Source organism: Haliotis rufescens, unplaced genomic scaffold, assembly GCF_023055435.1.
Source record: "Haliotis rufescens isolate VD_foot unplaced genomic scaffold, xgHalRufe1.0.p SCAF_10, whole genome shotgun sequence".
NCBI lineage: Eukaryota > Metazoa > Mollusca > Gastropoda > Lepetellida > Haliotidae > Haliotis > Haliotis rufescens.
Genome location: NW_025963780.1, coordinates 41,687,321 through 41,708,531, shown reverse-complemented (window position 1 = coordinate 41,708,531; position 21,211 = coordinate 41,687,321). Strand labels below are relative to the sequence as shown.

The following is a 21,211-nucleotide window of genomic DNA, read 5'->3' as shown; positions in this document are numbered from 1 at the left end:
GCTAAATTAATTTCTATGTTTGTAAATTTGTATTTCTGTTTCATTACAAGTATCTTGTAATTAGATATAGTAAGAATGTAAGGGGGAAATCTTTTCAAACAAACAAAAAGGTAAATTTACATGGGAAATATGGTCAGTAGTAAACCTTTTAAAACTTCACTATGACTGCATTGCCAAAGACAGAAACAAAAGTATCAACATTACTACATTTGGGGTTAGAAGGCAAATTTCAAGATATTTGTAATGGCCGTGCCTACACAGATGGCGGCGATATTACTGAGAGGGTAACGAAGGTGTCACATGCTAGGAAGGAGCTAGGCAGCAATAGTATAGATAGCTCCATGAACTGGCTACCGCTGTGAGGAGCTTGACTGATCCACTGGCAGGGGCAATAACAGTGTAGTGTTCTGAACAAGCCCTGTGTAGCATATATATATAGCGCAATCTAAATGGCCTTTCATAATTAACGTCGGGATTACACTGACCTCGTCCGACACCTCTGTGATCCTGACTGTTCCATCATCGTTCAGTCCCATCCTGAGCCCCAGGGGCAGCCACTTGGGGGATGTCTCCTCATCCTCCACTTGTTCCAGAAGCTCATCCAGGATGCTACTGCAATGGGGGAAGGGGGAGACATAGTAACTCACAGCAGGGCTTGATGTCATAGAAACTGTGTTCAGTGACACATGTGATAACCAACAACGAAGGGACCAGGGACTAGTCAGTAGCAAGCAGACCCTGTGAGCATGCTATACATGGGTGTGGTGCTGCCAAACCTAGAAACTGTGTTCAGTGACACATGTGATAACCAACAACAAAGGGACCAGGGACTAGTCAGTAGCAAGCAGACCCTGTGAGCATGCTATACATGGGTGTGGTGCTGCCAAACCTAGAAACTGTGTTCAGTGACACATGTGATAACCAACAACAAAGGGACCAGGGACTAGTCAGTAGCAAGCAGACCCTGTGAGCATGCTATACATGGGTGTGGTGCTGCCAAACCTAGAAACTGTGTTCAGTGACACATGTGATAACCAACAACAAAGGGACCAGGGACTAGTCAGTAGCAAGCAGACCCTGTGAGCATGCTATACATGGGTGTGGTGCTGCCAAACCTAGAAACTGTGTTCAGTGACACATGTGATAACCAACAACAAAGGGACCAGGGACTAGTCAGTAGCAAGCAGACCCTGTGAGCATGCTATACATGGGTGTGGTGCTGCCAAACCTAGAAACTGTGTTCAGTGACACATGTGATAACCAACAACAAAGGGACCAGGGACTAGTCAGTAGCAAGCAGACCCTGTGAGCATGCTATACATTGGTGTATTTGGTGCTGCCAAACCTAGAAACTGTGTTCAGTGACACATGTGATAACCAACAACAAAGGGACCAGGGACTAGTCAGTAGCAAGCAGACCCTGTGAGCATGCTATACATGGGTGTATTTGGTGCTGCCAAACCTAGAAACATGACCAGGGTTACACTTGCATTTGAGCCCATGATCATAGTGTGTGAGTGAGTGAGAATGATTTTATGCCGCACTTTGCAATATTCCAGCAATATGAGGGTGGTGACAAAAACATTGTACCCATGTGGGGAACCAAACTCGGGCCTTCGGCGTGACAAACGTCTTAACCACTAGGCTACCCACTGGTCCCCGTGATCAGAAGGGAAGTTTTAAGGGAGGAACTCTGCTCTGCAAATACCAGCGCCTCAGGCTACTTGTGAGGGTTAGAACTTTACTATATCATCCAGTGGTCAGAATGTGCTCGGATCTGAGCAGAGATTGTGGAGTTTCAAGTTACAAAATGACATTCCGTTAACAGGTTCAATGCTGGTCCTTATGCAGAGGGGCCTTGGGATGGTGGATCTTTAAGACAGATAACGGAGATCATATTACCAAGCAAAAACCACTGGGTAACAAAGTAAATTAATGATAATGACTGCTGCAGAATGGTCATCTGTTTAATGTTAAAGTGGTAGTCCACAAGGAAATGTCACTAGTCAATCCTGAATCTTACCATTCTCAGACTAGCGGACTTTCAATTTCGAACCCTGCCCATTGTCCTTTAAATGAGTGAGTGTTACATCACTTTATCCCTGCAGCCTGTATATATCCTGGGCTGGAGAATCAAGTGATTGAAAGAAGGAGCAACATGCTATAGCTACTGGGGCATGATGACACACAACCAGCCAGATCACCTATGTAACCACCTGATCCTCATTTGTCAGCTAGTACAACAGGCATGTACTGAGGCCTGGTCTACCAGAACACCCACAGGGTGCGGGTTAGCGGCACGAGGATGTCAGGTGATGAACACCCACAGGGTGCAGGTGAGCAGGACGAGGATGTCAGGTGGTGAACACCCACAGGGTGCGGGTGACTGGGACGAGGATGTGAGGTAATGGAACATGGGATCCCTGTGTACACCTGACAGGTGCGGCGGACAGAGCGGTTCACTTACTCATGCTCAGGGTCATGCTTGAACTTGCAGTCCTTGCGTTTACATGCGCTGCCATAGCGACAGCTCTTCGCCATCCGACGAGAGGACGTAGCAGGATGCACCTGGTTCTCTTCATCTTCTGCTCTCACAATCTGTAATATGAAGTTGATGTATCATCCAAACACTTAATATACGTAAAGATTTATTTGTCACAATAAGCTGCAGTTTTCTTTAATGAGAGCCTGAAGATTTTAGTCAGCGCCTGCAGCTTCTAAAATCTGTGGGTCCTAAACGCAGCCTTGCAATTCAATTCTTTATTTTAAACTCACCTCATGCTGGAGCCTCCAGAAGTTGAGGTCCTTCTCGTTCTCCAGTTGGCAGTTGAGGGCCAGGACATCCGGCAGGTTCTTGAGAGCCCTCCGCTGGGTCTGTGGCAAGATGGCAAATGTTAATATGATTGAGATAGCAAGCACATATCAATATTCACCACACTAGACAGATTTAATTGCTTTGGGAAAAAGTAATCGAGTCTGGTTTTACGCCGCTTTTAGCCCTAGCCTAGTGAAGGATATGACCTGGTTAATGACAGGATAGTAACAGGTGAAAGCAAGCCTAAGCGACACAGTCTTGACACAGTTAACAGTGGAACCATTGACGACGGGGACATACATGCCCCCATGCACAGTGAGTGAGTGAGTGAGTCTGGTTTTACGCCGCTTTTAGCCCTATTCCAGCAATATCACGGCGGGGGACACCAAAAATAGGCTCCACATATTGTACTCAAGTGGGGGATCGAACCTGTGTCTTTGGCATGATGAGCAACTAGGGTACCCGAAATACACAAGAAAATATGGTACATCAGGGCGCACTCAGCAATATTTCAGCTATATGATGGCGGTCTGTAAATAATCAAGTCTGAACCAGACAATCCAGTGATTGACATCATGAGCATCGATCCACGCAATTGAGATACGACGACATGCATCAACCAAGTCAGCGAGCTTGACCACCCGTTCCCGTTAGTCGCCTCGTACGCCAAGCATAGTCGTCTTTTACGGCAAGCATGGGTTGCTCATGACCTATTCTACCCCGGATCTTGACGGGTAGATTGACTGTGACATGTATAACGTGGCTGTACGTACATGTTGCTGGTACCGTCCACACTCGTTACACCAGGCCTGCATGGTGCCTTCTCCCATCAGGCTGTGCTGTATCACCTCAGAAAACTTGTACTTCCTGGGACCTTGACCTATAGTGGAACAGTATCATAACATATGACAAATAGCCTACCTTAGCGTCCTACTTATGAGGAGTGAAATGCATGGACCCCAAAAATATATAAATTACTGATATTTTACTATTGCACCTGTGGCAACAATGCCGAAATCAGATTGTAATCCTGAAGAAACTTTGTAGGGATCATATACGCAATATTTCAACATCCTAAACCAAGAAAATTCACATATGTTGTTATGTGGAATAAAGTAAACTACGTTGATAACAAACTGGCAGATAAAATGAATAGGTTTTTTGGTCCCAGCCACTTGCTGTATATATGCTATATATATATATATTTTTATAATGAGGTATGGTAGTAACGAACGAAAATAAGTGGTCCCTTTGAGTTCGTTATAACCGTAGTTTAATGTAGTTTTAGTGTAAATATATTTGCAGTATTAATCAGTGGCAGCAAAACATTAAACTAATAGAAAAAAATATCAATTCTGTTGGATTTGAGCCACTTGAAGCAAGTGGGGCTATCCAGAAGGGCTATCCAGAAGGACTTCATAAGGTTATCTGCCCCTTGTAAGCCTGAAACTGTGTGTCTAAATTTAACGTTTGGATTATCCATTGATCTTGTGTGGTCATTTATGGATTTCACAATTTAGTTTTCTGCAAACCAGTTCCTGGGCAAAGCTCTGCTTTTCAATTTTCAAATCCCTTCAAAACAGTGGAAAAATGTGTATCTGGATTTTCACGGGTATGTGTAGGTCAAAGACTTTCAATAAATGAAAAACTCAAATGTATAAAATATTTCAAACAGTAGAATATCACATACATGGTATGTTACCATGGTTACAGAGAGGCATATCATATACCTGGTATGTTACAGTCTGGGTAGGAGAGGTTGATGAGAGTCAGATCGTTGTCACGGCTCGTCTCCTGTGAACATCGACACTTCAAGGACAAGTTCGTCTTGATACCGAACAGCTCTGTCACCTTCGATACTTCCTCTTTCCTGCCAACGCAATGAAGTGAGTGAGTTAGTTGGGTTTGAACAGTATTCCAGTTACATTACAGTGTGTCAGCTTGATGTGGGAGGAAAGCCTGAAGTGATGCAGTTCTTAGACATTTACCACTTTGGTGAAACCCACAAGAACGGGTATGGTGCTGGGAAACAAAGAAACCTAATCAGGATGGATTGGAACACTATTAAGGCTAAATCACAGCATGTTGGCTTAACATGGGAGGAGAACCAATCATGAACATTTTGCTGACCCACTGCCTCTGGTATGACTCTGACCTGAGATCAAGCAGGCTTAATCTGAAGAGACAGTATGTGCCACCATACACCCGATACATGGCATTATATTGTAACCTCTCTATATGGGAACACTTGTGCAACTGTACGACTAAATAACCAGAGCTACCTATCAATGCTGTGTTTCTGCAAAAGTGAATGAGTTGGGGTCTAACATTTCTAACAATATTCCAATTATATCTTGGTGTGTCCAGTGCGTGTGTGGTGTTTAACGCCACACTCAGGAATTTTTCAGATATATGACAGCAGTCAGTAAATAATTGATTCTGGACCAGACAATCCAGTGACGGATATTGTGAGTAATGATCCACACCATCGGGGTATGAAGACACGCAATCAACCAAGTTACCAAGTCTGACCACATGATCCATTTGGTTGCCTCTTATGAGTGAGTGAGTGAGTGAGTGAGTGAGTGAGTGAGTGAGTGAGTGAGTGAGTGAGTGAGTGAGTGAGTGAGTGAGTGAGTGAGTGAGTGAGTGAGTGAGTGAGTGAGTTGTGTTTAACGCCGCTTTTAACAGTATTACAGTCATATCACGGCGTGTCAGCTTAATGTGGGAGGAAATCCTGAAGTGATGCAGGTCTCAGTCGTTTACCACTTCAGTGAAACCCACGAGCACGGGTATGGTGCTGACAAACCGAGAAACATAATCGGGGCGAACTGGGATTCGAACCCACAATCATAGGTTTCTGGCATGCCCAAGGGACGCAACTCTGCACAGCGAATTGCGACACCTTAGACGACTGGGCCACCCGTGCCCCTTGCTTCTTACGACCACCACATTTTGCTGGGGACCAATTCCAACCCGAAATCCCCATGGGTATATGACCATCACAGGTAGCTGGGGACCAATTCCAACCCAGCATCTCCAAGGTGACAGGGGGCGTTAAGTGGGAAGACAGCCAAAAAAAGGAGCTATGGTGCTGGCAGACAGTTTATTATGTGCCAATTTTCATTCACCAAGAGAATGCTCATGGCAAGACATTATTACTGGTGAAAATAGCCATGTCAGGCAGTATGACTAGGTATTTGTTTGTTTGTTTGTTGTTAACGTCGCACTCAGCAATATTCCAGCTATATGAAGGCGGTCTGTAAATAATCAAGTCTGGACCAGACAATCTAGTGATTGACATCATGAGCATCTATCCACGCAATTGGGATTTGATGACATGCATCAACCAAGTCAGTGAGCCTGGCCACCCGATCCCGTTAGTCGCCTCTTACGACAAGCATAGTTGCCTTTTACGGCAAGCATGGGTTGCTGAAGACCTATTCTACCCCGGATCTTCAGGGGTTGTATGACTAGGGAAAGTACATTGATATATCATACAATTAGGAAATGCTATTAATATATTGTATATTGTATTTGGTTTAATGCCGCTTTTAACAGTATTACAGTCATATTGCAGCAGGTTCGCTTAATGTGGGAGGAAAGCCTGTAGTGATGCAGGTTTCAGACGTTTACCACTTCAGTGAAATCCACGAGCACGGGTATGGTGCTGACAAACCTAGAAACATAATCGGGGCAAACCAGGATTCGAACCCACAATCATAGGTTCCTGGCGTGCCCAAGGGACGCAACTCTGCACAGGGAATCGCGGCACCTTAGACGACTGGGCCACCTGTACCCCCACATATATTGTGACAAAAGAAGAGAATACATGAAAAAAATATACAAAATGTGGAAACTAAGAGAATATATTGATCCAAATAAGAGAATTAAGTTAATATATTGTACCAGATGATGAGTGAAAATATGTTCCTGATAGAAGAGAATAAGGGAATGACACGGGCAGGTAGAATATATATGATAGATGTTAGCACATACTGACTTACAGTGATTCTCTGTTCAGTAATAAAGGTAGGAGTATGGTTTTTTTCACAGTTAAATCATACACATCATTAATACCATTGTCATATCAATATTACTAATTGGGGTGTTACGATACAGTGAGGTCGCGATACGATACATATCCCGATACTATGGATGCGATGTGATTCGTATCCCGATACAGCACTTCTATTTCATTAGTTGATGTTTCTTTTTGCAGCTGAATCACAGCCCTGAATAATTCGGTCTTAAATTTCAGAGATCAAAGATGCAATAGGGAAGAGACATATAGGCTAGAGAGTACTCAATCTCATAAAATCAGATCTTAGATCTTACTATTGCTAAACAAAGATTTGAGGACATCACATTACAGGTCACGTCAGAACGACCTTTCATCCGACCAATCAAAGCGCCTCTTACCAAATCATGAAAGTGACAGTCTGCATGTGTTTTCGAATCATGCAAACTCGAAAACGTTAACACGGGGTATTCCAAACGACAGTTACAGCCCATACGACTGATTCCGTCAAAATCATCGTCTATCTCTCGCTTCTATTGTAGAAATATTTGAACGGAAGAGGCGTTGCACAGTACGTAGGAAGCACTGCCATACGATGTGAACCATGTATGAGACATTCTGGAATGTTCGTTTGTTCAGTTTTCAAAATTTTAATTGAGAACTGTGTTAACATATTTTTCAAGCATAGTCTGAAATGGAAGTCGCAAGGTTGAAACGAGTGCCGTAAAGTCGAGAAAGCTGCTTTCTAATTGGCTGATGTTGACTTCTTGTTAGTCATTTCAGTGGTCGGTCAAGTTCACGAAAGGTTGTTCTGACCCATAATTGGATGTCCTCAGATCTTGGTTTAGAGGCAGTGATTTTAATGAGATTGGAGAGTACTGTGAATGTTAGCTATTAATAGCTAATCGGGAAATACAAAATATGGTGCTGGTTTTTTAACAGTTTGTTATTACTCACATTATTAACTGGTAATATAATGTATCATATGTATCCCGATACCATGATAGAGGGGTTGTACATCCTTGATTGTATTGTTGGCCTCGTATCGGGGTACAGTACTGTATTGCTCAGAGCTACAGATAAGCAGCATATTTGCGTAAAATAGCCCCCCAAAATATTCAAAACCCAATTACTTGCGTACAGAAACGCATGCATTAAATGAAAAACTCAAATGTATAAAAACAGCACGTGTAAATATCCAATGAAGCTTTTTCAGCATGCGTACAAAGGAGCTAATTTCCAAAACACAATTACGAGCTAATTTACTTTACGAGTCAAGCCCATATTTAGAACCGTTATATGCATCTAAAACATTATTTCATTTTTTAAAATCTTAAAATGTTCACTAATTTTGGGAAAAATAAAGTGATGAATGGATGAGTGAAAAATGAAAAATGTAATAACTCAATAATAATAGAAACCCTAGAGTAAAAACTCATTTGCTCAAAAAGTTATCTGGAGCTCTGATTGCTGTATCGTTACACCAGTGTAAACTAATCAACGAGACTCGGAGTGAACTCACAGAGTGTCACAGTTCCTCTCTGACCTATAAGCTTCATGCTTGTTTGTTGTTTTAAGCCACACCAGCAATATTCCATCTTATGATGATGGCCTGTAAATAATCAAGCTTGGACCAGATAAACCAGTGATTGACATTATCAGCAATGTCCTTACTTGATCCATTAAGTCGTCTCTCACAACAAGCACAGGTTGATGGGGAACAATTCTACCCTGGAATCCCCTCACAAGTAATATGTAGACAAAGAGGACAATGACAGTGGTGCATATCCTAGACATGAGGGTGATATGTTAGTGAAGGAAAGGACCTGGTTAATGACAGGATAGTTATGGGTGAAAGCAAGCCTAAGCGACACAGTCTTGACACATTTAACTGTGGAACCATTGACGACGGGGACATACATGCCCCCATGCACAGTGAGTGAGTGAGTGAGTATGGTTTTAAGCCGCTTTTAGCAATATTCCAGCAATATCACGGCGGGGGACACCAGAAATGGGCTTCACACATTGTACCCATGTCGGGAATCGAACCCGGGTCTTCGGTGCGAACCCCCATGCACAGAGCCCAAGAAAAGATGACAACAATGAGGATGCATATGACAGAGTGACTCACCCACAACACAAACAACAATTTGTCTAACTAATCTGCCAGAGATGTCAGAAGCAGCATTGATGACCTAATGAGCCAGTGATGACAGCAACAACATTGATGACCTAATGTGCCAGTGATGACAGCAACAACATTGATGACCTAATGAGCCAGTGATGACAGCAACAACATTGATGACCTAATGAGCCAGTGATGACAGCAACAACATTGATGACCTAATGAGCCAGTGATGACAGCAACAACATTGATGACCTAAATAGCCAGTGATGACAGCAACAACATTGATGACCTAATGAGTCAGTGATATCAGCAACAACATTGATGACCTAATGAGTCAGTGATATCAGCAACAACATTGATGACCTAATGAGCCAGTGATGACAGCAACAACATTGATGACCTAATGAGCCAGTGATGACAGCAACAACATTGATGACCTAAATAGCCAGTGATAACAGCAACAACATTGATGACCTAATGAGTCAGTGATATCAGCAACAACATTGATGACCTAATGAGTCAGTGATATCAGCAACAACATTGATGACCTAATGAGTCAGTGATGACAGCAACATTGATTTTGCAATTGATAACAAAAATGATGATGTGCAAGCCACACTGCTTGTATCTGTTCTTGTGATGGTAAAACGACATGCCCGTGACCTGCTAGAGATGTTACACCGCAACCCTGACCTACTAGAGATGTTACACCGTCACCCTGACCTGCTTGAGATGTTACACCGCCACCCTGACCTGCTTGAGATGGTACACTGACACCTTGACCTGCTAGTGATGTTACACTGCCATCTTGACCTGCTCGAGATGTTACACCGCCACCCTGACCTGCTAGAGATGTTACACCCCCACCCTGACCTGCTCGAGATGTTACACCGCCACCCTGACCTGCTAGAGATGTTACACCGACACCCTGACCTGCTAGAGATGTTACACCCCCACCCTGACCTGCTAGAGATGTTACACCGTCACCCTGACCAGCTAGAGATGTTACACCGTCACCCTGACCTGCTAGAGATGTTACACCGTCACCCTGACCTGCTAGAGATGTTACACCGTCACCCTGACCTGCTAGAGATGTTACACCCCCACCCTGACCTGCTAGAGATGTTACACCGTCACCCTGACCAGCTAGAGATGTTACACCGTCACCCTGACCTGCTAGAGATGTTACACCGTCACCCTGACCTGCTAGAGATGTTACACCGTCACCCTGACCTGCTAGAGATGTTACACCCCCACCCTGACCTGCTAGAGATGTTACACCGTCACCCTGACCAGCTAGAGATGTTACACCGTCACCCTGACCTGCTAGTGATGTTACACCGTCACCCTGACCTGCTAGTGATGTTACACCGTCACCCTGACCTGCTAGAGATGTTACACCGTCACCCTGACCTGCTAGAGATGTTACACCAACACCCTGACCTGCTAGAGATGTTACACCGTCACCCTGACCTGCTAGAGATGTTACACCGCCACCCTGACCTGCTAGAGATGTTACACCCCCACCCTGACCTGCTAGAGATGTTACACCGTCACCCTGACCTGCTAGAGATGTTACACCGTCACCCTGACCTGCTAGAGATGTTACACCAACACCCTGACCTGCTAGAGATGTTACACCAACACCCTGACCTGCTAGAGATGTTACACCGCCACCCTGACCTGCTCGAGATGTTACACCAACACCCTGACCTGCTAGAGATGTTACACCCCCACCCTGACCTGCTAGAGATGTTACACCGTCACCCTGACCTGCTAGAGATGTTACACCGACACCCTGACCTGCTAGAGATGTTACACCGTCACCCTGACCTGCTAGAGATGTTACACCGTCACCCTGACCTGCTGGTGATGTTACACCGGCACCCTGACCTGCTAGAGATGTTACACCGTCACCCTGACCTGCTGGTGATGTTACACCGGCACCCTGACCTGCTTGAGATGGTACACTGACACCTTGACCTGCTAGTGATGTTACACCGCAATCTTGACCTGCTCGAGATGTTACACCGCCACCCTGACCTGCTCGAGATGTTACACCGCCACCCTGACCTGCTTGAGATGTTAGTGAGCACATGACAGAACTAGTTACCTGGCTGGCTCTTCTGAGACGTCCTCAGAAGCCTTCACGCTGAGCAACACAAGATAATGGGAAACAAGGATGAATAAAAAGCAAATGATTTGTGATATGATAGAAACAAGTCAACCTTAGTTCTTAGTTTCTGTACATGCTGCATACTTGTTCAGGGAACACGTAACATTGGATTATTTGTTCTGCCAACAATGTAACGTTCAACTTGTGGCCAATTCAACTATAAGAAACCAGGTAAGCCAAATGTAGACAATGATTCTACTTTTGTCTAATATGTTATTTCTTACAGACCATCACACATTATTCAATGGCTAATGGGTCAACATGGTCAAATATACTCCAAACAGGTTTGAGTAGAACAGTTTTGAACATGACTTGTTTTTATCATTATGGAACTGTACATGTTAAAATGAATTGAAAACATTCATTAATACTTCTTGGACAAACATGGTAAGCTAAGGCTTAGCACTAGCACAGTGCATTAATCAAACACATCAAATACTGCTGATGCATTGTTAAAAACAACTCTAATAATGCAAAAAAACATTCACAGCATAACAGTGACATGAGCAATGAACAGTCTGCTGTGAGATGAGGATGACATGGTGGATGATCGCCTTAACTCTTGTTACGATGCTCACCATATACAATGAACTTATATTTAAAACGTCCTATGTTTTTCCCAAACTTCATCACACCAAAAGACGTTGAAAGATGGTTCTTGTTGTTACCCTGTCTGGTGTTCAGCATTAAGGGGTTGGAACAAGGACTCATCGGCTCGGAGTCAGTATACTGTGTTTGAGAGGGGTACTCATGTTAAACTGTGGCATTGTATCTCAGTGGGCTAGCACCGCAAGAACAGCATTAAAGTACTCATGGAAATGAAAAAACCCTGTTTTTCTCAATTTAAAAATCGACACAAAGTGTTACGTAGCTGTAAATAGGAAATAACAAAACAACTCGAAAAGTACTAGTCTGGATTTGCTAGTTTGATCTCAGTGAACAATACAAAATGTACTTTACGGGAGGTAATTTGTCGGCACTTTCAACATTCAAAAATAAAACTAAGTCCAAATTGACATAGCAGAAACAGACTATAGGCATTATGCACCTGTTCTCACCTGTCGTCAAGGTGTCATAGGTCACTTTGATCTACTTACACCTGGTTATGCCCTGTTTCACAATAGTCTGTTTTATTCACATTTTTACACACTTTTACGTGTAAAAAGGCATAAAAACATTTGATACGCTGTATTTGTGCCACGGCCCAATTAGTACTAATTTAGTTGTTTGAATATTTACATATTTTGTATATTAACTGCATTTATTTAAGATCTGAGGTCGAAAAAACAGTTTTTTTTTCATTTCCGTGAGTACTTTAGTCCAGACTTGTAAAAGAGCACACAGGCAGGCACACACATTTTTGGTGCTTGTGATTATTATCACTGTATAATCAGTTCTGATTGCCACTAGGAGTTATGCATACGTTTTCCAAATAGAAAATCTAATTTGCATGGTACCAGATCAACAATTTACAACGTAGATGGAGAATAATTTATTTATCACCTACGTTAACTGAGAATCAACCTACTTGTCTTCGCCATTGCTATCTCCCGCCTCTGCTTCATCTTTAGATTCCTCCTTCTTCTTCCCTTTCTTCTTCTTCTTCTTGGACTTGCTGGGAGTCTGCTCCTTCTTCTCCGTAGTGGCCGCCTCTGTGGACGTCTCGGCAGGGGCAGCAGCGCCCGACTTGGTGTCTGACTCCAGCTTGACGGCAGTCTCCTGTGTGCATAGGGCGGCAGTGAGCAGGGTTCAAGTACTGAACTTGGTTGTATCAGATTATAGACATTATCCCAACCCTGCATATATATCTGCCTACTCCCCCACTTCCTGAAACCACAGACTTGGCCCTGACTGTGTGGCCATTTCTACAAACAGGCTACTACCCCACTACCTGACAACACAGACTTGGCTCTGACCAAGTGGCCACTTCAACCACCAGGACCAAGTGGAAACTTCAACCACCAGGCTACTACCCCACTACCTGACAACACAGACTTGGCACTGACCAAGTGGACACTTCAACCACAAGGCTACTACCCCACTACCTGACAACACAGACTTGGCATTGATCAAGTGGACACTTCTACCACCAGGCTACTACCCCACAACACAGACTTGGCACTGATCAAGTGGACACTTCAACCACCAGGCTACTACTCCACTACCTGACAACACAAACTTGGCACTGATCAAGAGGACACTTCAACCACCAGGCTGCTACCCCACTACCTGACAACACGGACTTGGCACTGACCGAGTGGACACTTCAACCACCAGGCTGCTACCCCACTACCTGACAACACAGACTTGGTACTGACCGAGTGGACACTTCAACCACCAGGCTGCTACCCCACTACCTGACAACACAGACTTGGCATTGATCAAGTGGACACTTCTACCACCAGGCTACTACCCCACAACACAGACTTGGCACTGATCAAGTGGACACTTCAACCACCAGGCTGCTACCCCACTACCTGACAACACAGACTTGGTACTGATCAAGAGGACACTTCAACCACCAGGCTGCTACCCCACTACCTGACAACACAGACTTGGTACTGACCGAGAGGACACTTCAACCACCAGGCTGCTACCCCACTACCTGACAACACAGACTTGGCACTGATCAAGTGGACACTTCAACCACCAGGCTGCTACCCCACTACCTGACAACACAGACTTGGTACTGATCAAGAGGACACTTCAACCACCAGGCTACTACCCCACAACACAGACTTGGCACTGATCAAGAGGACACTTCAACCACCAGGCTACTACCCCACTACCTGACAACACAGACTTGGCACTGACCAAGTGGACACTTCAACCACAAGGCTACTACCCCACTACCTGACAACACCGACTTAGCACTGATCAAGAGGACACTTCAACCACCAGGCTACTACCCCACTACCTGACAACACAGACTTGGCACTGACCAAGTGGACACTTCAACCACCAGGCTACTACTCCACTACCTGACAACACAGACTTAGCACTGATCAAGTGGACACTTCAACCACCAGGCTACTACCCCACTACCTGACAACACAGACTTGGCACTGACCAAGTGGACACTTCAACCACCAGGCTGCTACTCCACTACCTGACAACACAGACTTGGCACTGACCAAGTGGACACTTCAACCACCAGGCTACTACCCCACAACACAGACTTGGTACTGACCGAGTGGACACTTCAACCACCAGGCTACTACCCCACTACCTGACAACACAGACTTGGCACTGACCAAGTGGACACTTCAACCACCAGGCTACTACCCCACTACCTGACAACACAGACTTGGCACTGACCAAGTGGACACTTCAACCACCAGGCTACTACCCCACTACCTGACAACACAGACTTGGTACTGACCGAGTGGACACTTCAACCACCAGGCTACTACCCAACTACCTGACAACACAGACTTGGCACTGACCGAGTTGACACTTCAACCACCAGGCTACTACCCCACAACACAGACTTGGTACTGACCGAGTGGACACTTCAACCACCAGGCTACTACCCCACTACCTGACAAACCCAGACTTGGCACTGACCTAGTGGACACTTCAACCACCAGGCTACTACCCAACTACCTGACAACACAGACTTGGCACTGACCGAGTTGACACTTCAACCACCAGGCTACTACCCCACAACACAGACTTGGTACTGACCGAGTGGACACTTCAACCACCAGGCTACTACCCCACTACCTGACAAACCCAGACTTGGCACTGACCTAGTGGACACTTCAACCACCAGGCTACTACCCCACTACCTGACAACACAGACTTGGCACTGACCGAGAGGACACTTCAACCACCAGGCTACTACCCCACTACCTGACAACACAGACTTGGAACTGATCAAGTGGACACTTCAACCACCAGGCTACTACCCCACTACCTGACAACACAGACTTAGCACTGACCAAGTGGACACTTCAACCACCAGGCTGCTACCCCACTACCTGACAACACAGACTTGGTACTGACCGAGAGGACACTTCAACCACCAGGCTGCTACTCCACTACCTGACAACACAGACTTAGCACTGATCAAGTGGACACTTCAACCACCAGGCTGCTACCCCACTACCTGACAACACAGACTTGGTACTGACCGAGAGGACACTTCAACCACCAGGCTGCTACTCCACTACCTGACAACACAGACTTGGCATTGATCAAGTGGACACTTCAACCACCAGGCTACTACCCCACAACACAGACTTGGCACTGATCAAGAGGACACTTCAACCACCAGGCTACTACCCCACTACCTGACAACACAGACTTGGCACTGACCAAGTGGACACTTCAACCACCAGGCTACTACCCAACTACCTGACAACACAGACTTAGCACTGATCGAGAGGACACTTCAACCACCAGGCTACTACCCCACTACCTGACAACACAGACTTGGCACTGACCGAGAGGACACTTCAACCACCAGGCTACTACCCCACTAACTGATACACAGACTTGGCACTGACCAAGTGGACACTTCAACCACCAGGCTACTACCCAACTACCTGACAACACAGGCTTAGCACTGACCGAGAGGACACTTCAACCACCAGGGTACTACCCCACTACCTGATACACAGACTTGGCACTGACCGAGTGGACACTTCAACCACCAGGCTACTACCCCACTACCTGACAACACAGACTTGGTACTGACCGAGAGGACACTTCAACCACCATGCTACTACCCCACTACCTGACAACACAGACTTGGCACTGACCGAGTGGACACTTCAACCACCAGGCTACTACCCCACTAGCTGACAACACAGACTTGGCACTGATCGAGTGGACACTTCAACCACCAGGCTACTACCCCACTTCCTGACAACACAGACTTGGTACTGACCGAGTGGACCTGCTGTAGCACGAATCTCTGCCAGCTCTGGATCAGTCGCGGGAGATTCACCTTCCCAGCAGCCTCCTCTGCCTCGCTGAGACACAGACCTAGAGCCGAAGCTTCCGGAATGGTGCGGAATGCTCGCAGGAAGTTACTTGCCTGTAACAGAGAGAGTAAACATAATTGTAAATGCATCCTACACTGATAGTCAAAAGATGGCCAACGTGAAGACAAGCAGACAGTTCCCACCTGACAAGTCTGGCCCTTCTGTGTGTCCAGCATGTGGTAGAGGAAGCCGAGCTCACAGGACAGACAGAACTCTCTGTGGCAGAGATGACTGAGGAGGTGACATCGCAGGGGCTCAAGGAAGTACAGAACCTACAGGAAGGGAAGGAGAGTGAGAGAGTCAGTAGGACGTCATGGCATTACCGCTATACCACAAATTCAAACAATGGACATTGCAATATTTTAAAGTTTTGTTATTATCTACATTGTTAACCTAAAACCTACACAGTAATTCATTCACAATGCTGTTTTCCCTCGAAACTGATTGATAAAAAAACGGCAGAAACTCGGCAGTGAATTTTCTCACACGTTGTTATCTCCCCTGTATCCATGACTACAAAGCAGCGGCAACCGACCATACTCAGTAATACTTTACATTTAGTATGCAGAAAATGAAATCAATACAATTCTTATGCCAATACACAGCCTAATGAGTGAGCGATTTAAGTTACAAAACCTACTGAAAGCATGCTTAATTTGAAGAGAAATCTTAAAGTCAAGGGAAAAGGTTGAAGTCATTTATCCCTATGATGAGTGAGTTAATTTTTACTGCATAAGCATTGTTTCATCCAATTGATGACAGCTGTGAGCTTATCAGTCAAAATCAGCATGATCCCAACTTTGAACCCCTGACCAGGGGCTCCGAGCTTCCACAACTAAGCTCCTCGTTTGCTTGTTTGTTGTTAAACTCCGCACGCAGCAATGTTGCAGCTGTATTATACCAGCCTGTCAATACGTCTGGACCAGACAATCCAGTTATTTATATTGTGAACCATCCACCCCAACAGGGTAGGACAGCACACTGTCAACCCAGCCACTGAACCTGAACATCTGATGATCATACAACCTGAAAAACTTTGTTACAAATTTATCCATTTGACTTTGAAAATAACTTTGTGTGACAACACAGCTCCTTCGTTTTGCCTCACATCAGTGAGTGAGTGAGTGAGTTGGGTTTTACGCCGCTTTTAACAATATTCCAGTTATATCGCGGCGTGTCAGCTTAATGTGGGAGGAAAGCCCCAAGTGATGCAGGTCTCAGACGTTTACCACTTCAGTGAAACCCACGAGCACGGGTATGGTGCTGACAAACCTAGAAACATAATCGGGGCGAACCGGGATTCGAACCCACAATCATAGGTTTCTGGCGTGCCCAAGGGACGCAACTCTGCACAGCGAATCGCGGCGCCTTAGACGACTGGGCCACCCGTGCCCCCGCCTCATATCAGAATTCCAAAGTGCAAACAGTGCGAATAACTACATGGTGTGGAGGTGAAACCAAAGGCTTTGCACTGAAACTGATTATATCAATAAGACTGTATGAAAGGGCGGCACCCCAGCCTGACCTCACCTGCAACATGGCGTTACAGTAGGCATTAGGAATATGGGTTTCCAGACCAGCAAAGTGAGTTTTGTTGTAATGTCGGAAGTCAAAGTCTTCCAAACCAAGCTTAGAATACTTCATCTCGACTCGTCTGTATTTCTTTGGTACAGTGACAAACGGATCTTCACCTGAAAAAAAAGATAGTCTTGATTGTCATCTGAACATATTTGATGAAACAAAGAAATATTTATATATTTTGTTATTTATAATTCTTCTTTTCAGTTCCTACCAGTGTACATCCAGAGATTCATATTGTGTCAGCTTAATGTGGGAGGAAAACCCAAAGTGATGCAGGTCTCAGATGTTTACCACTTCGTGAAACCAACGAGCATGGGTATGGTGCTGACAAACCTAGAAACATAATCGTGGCGAACCGGGATTCGAACCCACAATCATAGGTTTCTGAGCAACGATCCATGCTGTCAGGGCACATCAACGACCTTGACCTAGTTATCCATCTGATTCATTTGGTTCTCTCTTACGAGTCGCATGTATTGCTGGGGTTCAATTCTAACCAAGAATCCCCAAGGAGTGTTAAGGTATGAATGGAATATAACGGAATGGACATAGAATATTCTCATAATCAAGGATTGGAACGAATTGATCAGTCACTAACCTCTCCCCAGAGGGGATTCTGGGACACTTGACTTGCGAGTGTGAGTTGTTCCTCCAGTTGTCTGCATGTGCACTTCTTTCGGCAGCTTGTAGGGTATCTGGTTCCTGCGTTCCTTTCCAGAATTGGGAGCATAGCCAACGTTGTGATAGACTTTCATGGTACGAAGGATCTCGGGGTCGATAGGCTTAGGCTTCCTGAAAGTTGATGTGACATTCTTTACACACTAGCCTTGCATGGGTAGAGAAACAATGTTACAAAACTGGCTGAACATATTCTGAAGAGAGGTGTTAAAAGATTTTATTTGTTTGTTTGTTGTTTAATGCTGCACAATATGCGAGCCATATGAGTGCACTTTGTAAATAATCAAGTCTGGACCACACAATCCAGTCATTGACATTATAAGCATCGATCTACACAGCTGGGATATGTTGACTGCATCAACGAAGTCAGCGACCACACATTCCTCCCATTTCCTGGTAGTTGCCTCTTATGACAAGCATGAGTTGCTGAAGACCAATCCTAACTTCAGTCTTCAAGGGTCAATCGTTCAATGAGACTGAAAATGTGTGTAAGAATACATCGGTTTGAGTTCAAACTCCACATACATTCATTTTGTGTTCTTACACCTGTCCAAGCTGTTTTCCTGGTTTAGATAAGCCTCATGCAGGTTCTGGGAAAAGTAAGAATTCTGTTTTAAATATTGTCTGTTGAAAGGATAAACTGGGGGATTTAAATGAAAATGTTGAGGCACTGAGAGGTGTGACCTACCGATACTTCCTGGCCGATAGGTTGGTCTGCCAATCAGACAGCAGCTGACCAGATGGGGGGTACACCATGGGGACCATGGATACCGGAGCTAGCTCGTCGTTGATGTGGATGCTCTGGACAGGCTCAACCTATATACATAGAAATTATACTGTTTGTTCGATGTTGCACTCAGCAATGTACAGCTATTAGACAGCTGCCTTTAGATAACGGAGTCTGAACCAGAGTATCCAGTGATTGATTTTATGAGCAATGATCCAGGCATTCAGAGTATGATGACAATCAACTAACTCATGAACCTTTACACTGCCTTCAAAGCAATGATGTGCAGCAATGCATTGGAACCACTTCCTCTGTACTAGTCATGTTACCAGTGACATACAAATCCCCTCCACAAAGCCATATTGTTAGTTATGTCTATAATAGCATGAATTGGGAAATGCCACAACCCATCTTAGTCAAAACCATATCTGTCACACCCATCTCTGTCACACCCATCTGTCACACCCATCTCTGTCACACCCCATCTCAGTCACACCCATCTGTCACACCCATCTCTGTCACAACCATCTCTGTAACACCCATCTCTGTCACAACCCATCTCTGTCACAACCCATCTCTGTCACAACCCATCTCTGTCACACCCATCTGTCACAACCCATCTTAGTCACAACCATCTCTGTCACACCCATCTGTTACAACTTTCTGTCACACCCATCTGTCACAACCCATCTCTGTCACACCCATCTCTGTCACAACCCATCTCTGTCACACCCATCTCTGTCACAACCCATCTCTGTCAAAACCATCTCTGTCACAACCCATCTCTGTCACAACCCATCTGTCACAACCATCTCTGACACACCCATCTGTTACAACCATCTCTGTCACACCCATCTCTGTCACAACCCATCTGTCACAACCATCTCTGTCACACCCATCTCTGTCACACCCATGTCTGTCACAACCCATCTGTCACAACCATCTCTGTCACACCCATCTCTGTCACACCCATCTCTGTCACAACCCATCTGTCACAACCATCTCTGTCACAACCCATCTCTGTCACAACCCATCTGTCACAACCATCTCTGTCACACCCATCTCTGTCACAACCCATCTGTCACAACCATCTCTGTCACAACCCATCTGTCACAACCATCTCTGTCACAACCCATCTCTGTAACAACCCATCTCTGTCACACCCATCTCTGTCACACCAATCTCTGTCACACCCATCTCTGTCACAACCCATCTCTGTCACACCCATCTCTGTCACACCCATCTCTGTCACAACCATATCTGTCACAACCCATCTCTGTCACAACCCATCTTAGTCACAACCATCTCTGTCAAAACCCATCTTAGTCACACCGATCTCTGTCACACCCATCTGTCACAACCATCTCTGTCACACCGATCTCTGTCAAAACCCATCTTAGTCACACCGATTTCTGTCACACCCATCTCTGTCACAACCATCTCTGTCACACCCATCTGTCACAACCATCTCTGTCACAACCCATCTCTGTCACAACCATCTCTGTCACACCGATCTCTGTCAAAACCCATCTTAGTCACACCGATCTCTGTCACACCCATCTGTCACAACCATCTTTGTCACAACCCATCTGTCACAACCCATCTCTGTCACACCCATCTCTGTCACACCCATCTCTGTCACACCCATCTGTCACAACCCATCTGTCACAACCATCTCTGTCACAACCCATTTCTGTCACAACCCATCTCTGTCACAACCCATCTCTGTCAAAACCATCTCTGTCACAACCATCTCTGTCACAACCCATCTCTGTCACAACCCATCTGTCACAACCCATCTGTCACAACCCATCTCTGTCACACCCATCTCTGTCACAACCCATCTCTGTCACAACCCATCTCTGTCACAACCCATCTGTCACAACCATCTCTGTCACAACCCATCTTAGTCACAACCATCTCTGTCACAACTCATCTCTGTCACAACCCATCTTAGTCACAACCATCTCTGTCACAACCCATCTCTGTCACAACCCATCTCTGTCACACCCATCTCTGTCACAACCCATCTCTGTCACACCCATCTCTGTCACACCCATCTCTGTCACAACCCATCTCTGTCACACCCATCTC

The 21,211-nt window shown here is 45.3% G+C and overlaps 1 protein-coding gene across 4 annotated transcripts in view; it reads right to left on the bottom strand.

Moving 5' to 3' along the window:
• The window catches only part of LOC124146742 (PAN2-PAN3 deadenylation complex catalytic subunit Pan2-like), a 44,305-nt gene that overhangs the window by 9,467 nt on the left and 13,627 nt on the right, over nucleotides 1-21,211 (bottom strand). For 3 of the 4 annotated variants that reach the window (XM_048390791.1, XM_048390785.1, XM_048390789.1), the window contains 12 exons: nucleotides 19,079-19,206; nucleotides 18,311-18,504; nucleotides 17,662-17,822; nucleotides 16,275-16,403; nucleotides 16,035-16,184; nucleotides 12,669-12,859; nucleotides 11,078-11,116; nucleotides 4,546-4,685; nucleotides 3,589-3,695; nucleotides 2,776-2,874; nucleotides 2,468-2,598; nucleotides 486-612 (listed from right to left, as the gene is read on the bottom strand). In XM_048390791.1, the coding sequence (XP_048246748.1) occupies nucleotides 486-612; nucleotides 2,468-2,598; nucleotides 2,776-2,874; nucleotides 3,589-3,695; nucleotides 4,546-4,685; nucleotides 11,078-11,116; nucleotides 12,669-12,859; nucleotides 16,035-16,184; nucleotides 16,275-16,403; nucleotides 17,662-17,822; nucleotides 18,311-18,504; nucleotides 19,079-19,206 (1,596 nt within the window). The remainder of the gene's footprint in view (nucleotides 1-485; nucleotides 613-2,467; nucleotides 2,599-2,775; nucleotides 2,875-3,588; nucleotides 3,696-4,545; nucleotides 4,686-11,077; nucleotides 11,117-12,668; nucleotides 12,860-16,034; nucleotides 16,185-16,274; nucleotides 16,404-17,661; nucleotides 17,823-18,310; nucleotides 18,505-19,078; nucleotides 19,207-21,211) is intronic. The other variant, XM_048390794.1, reaches the window with a different exon arrangement.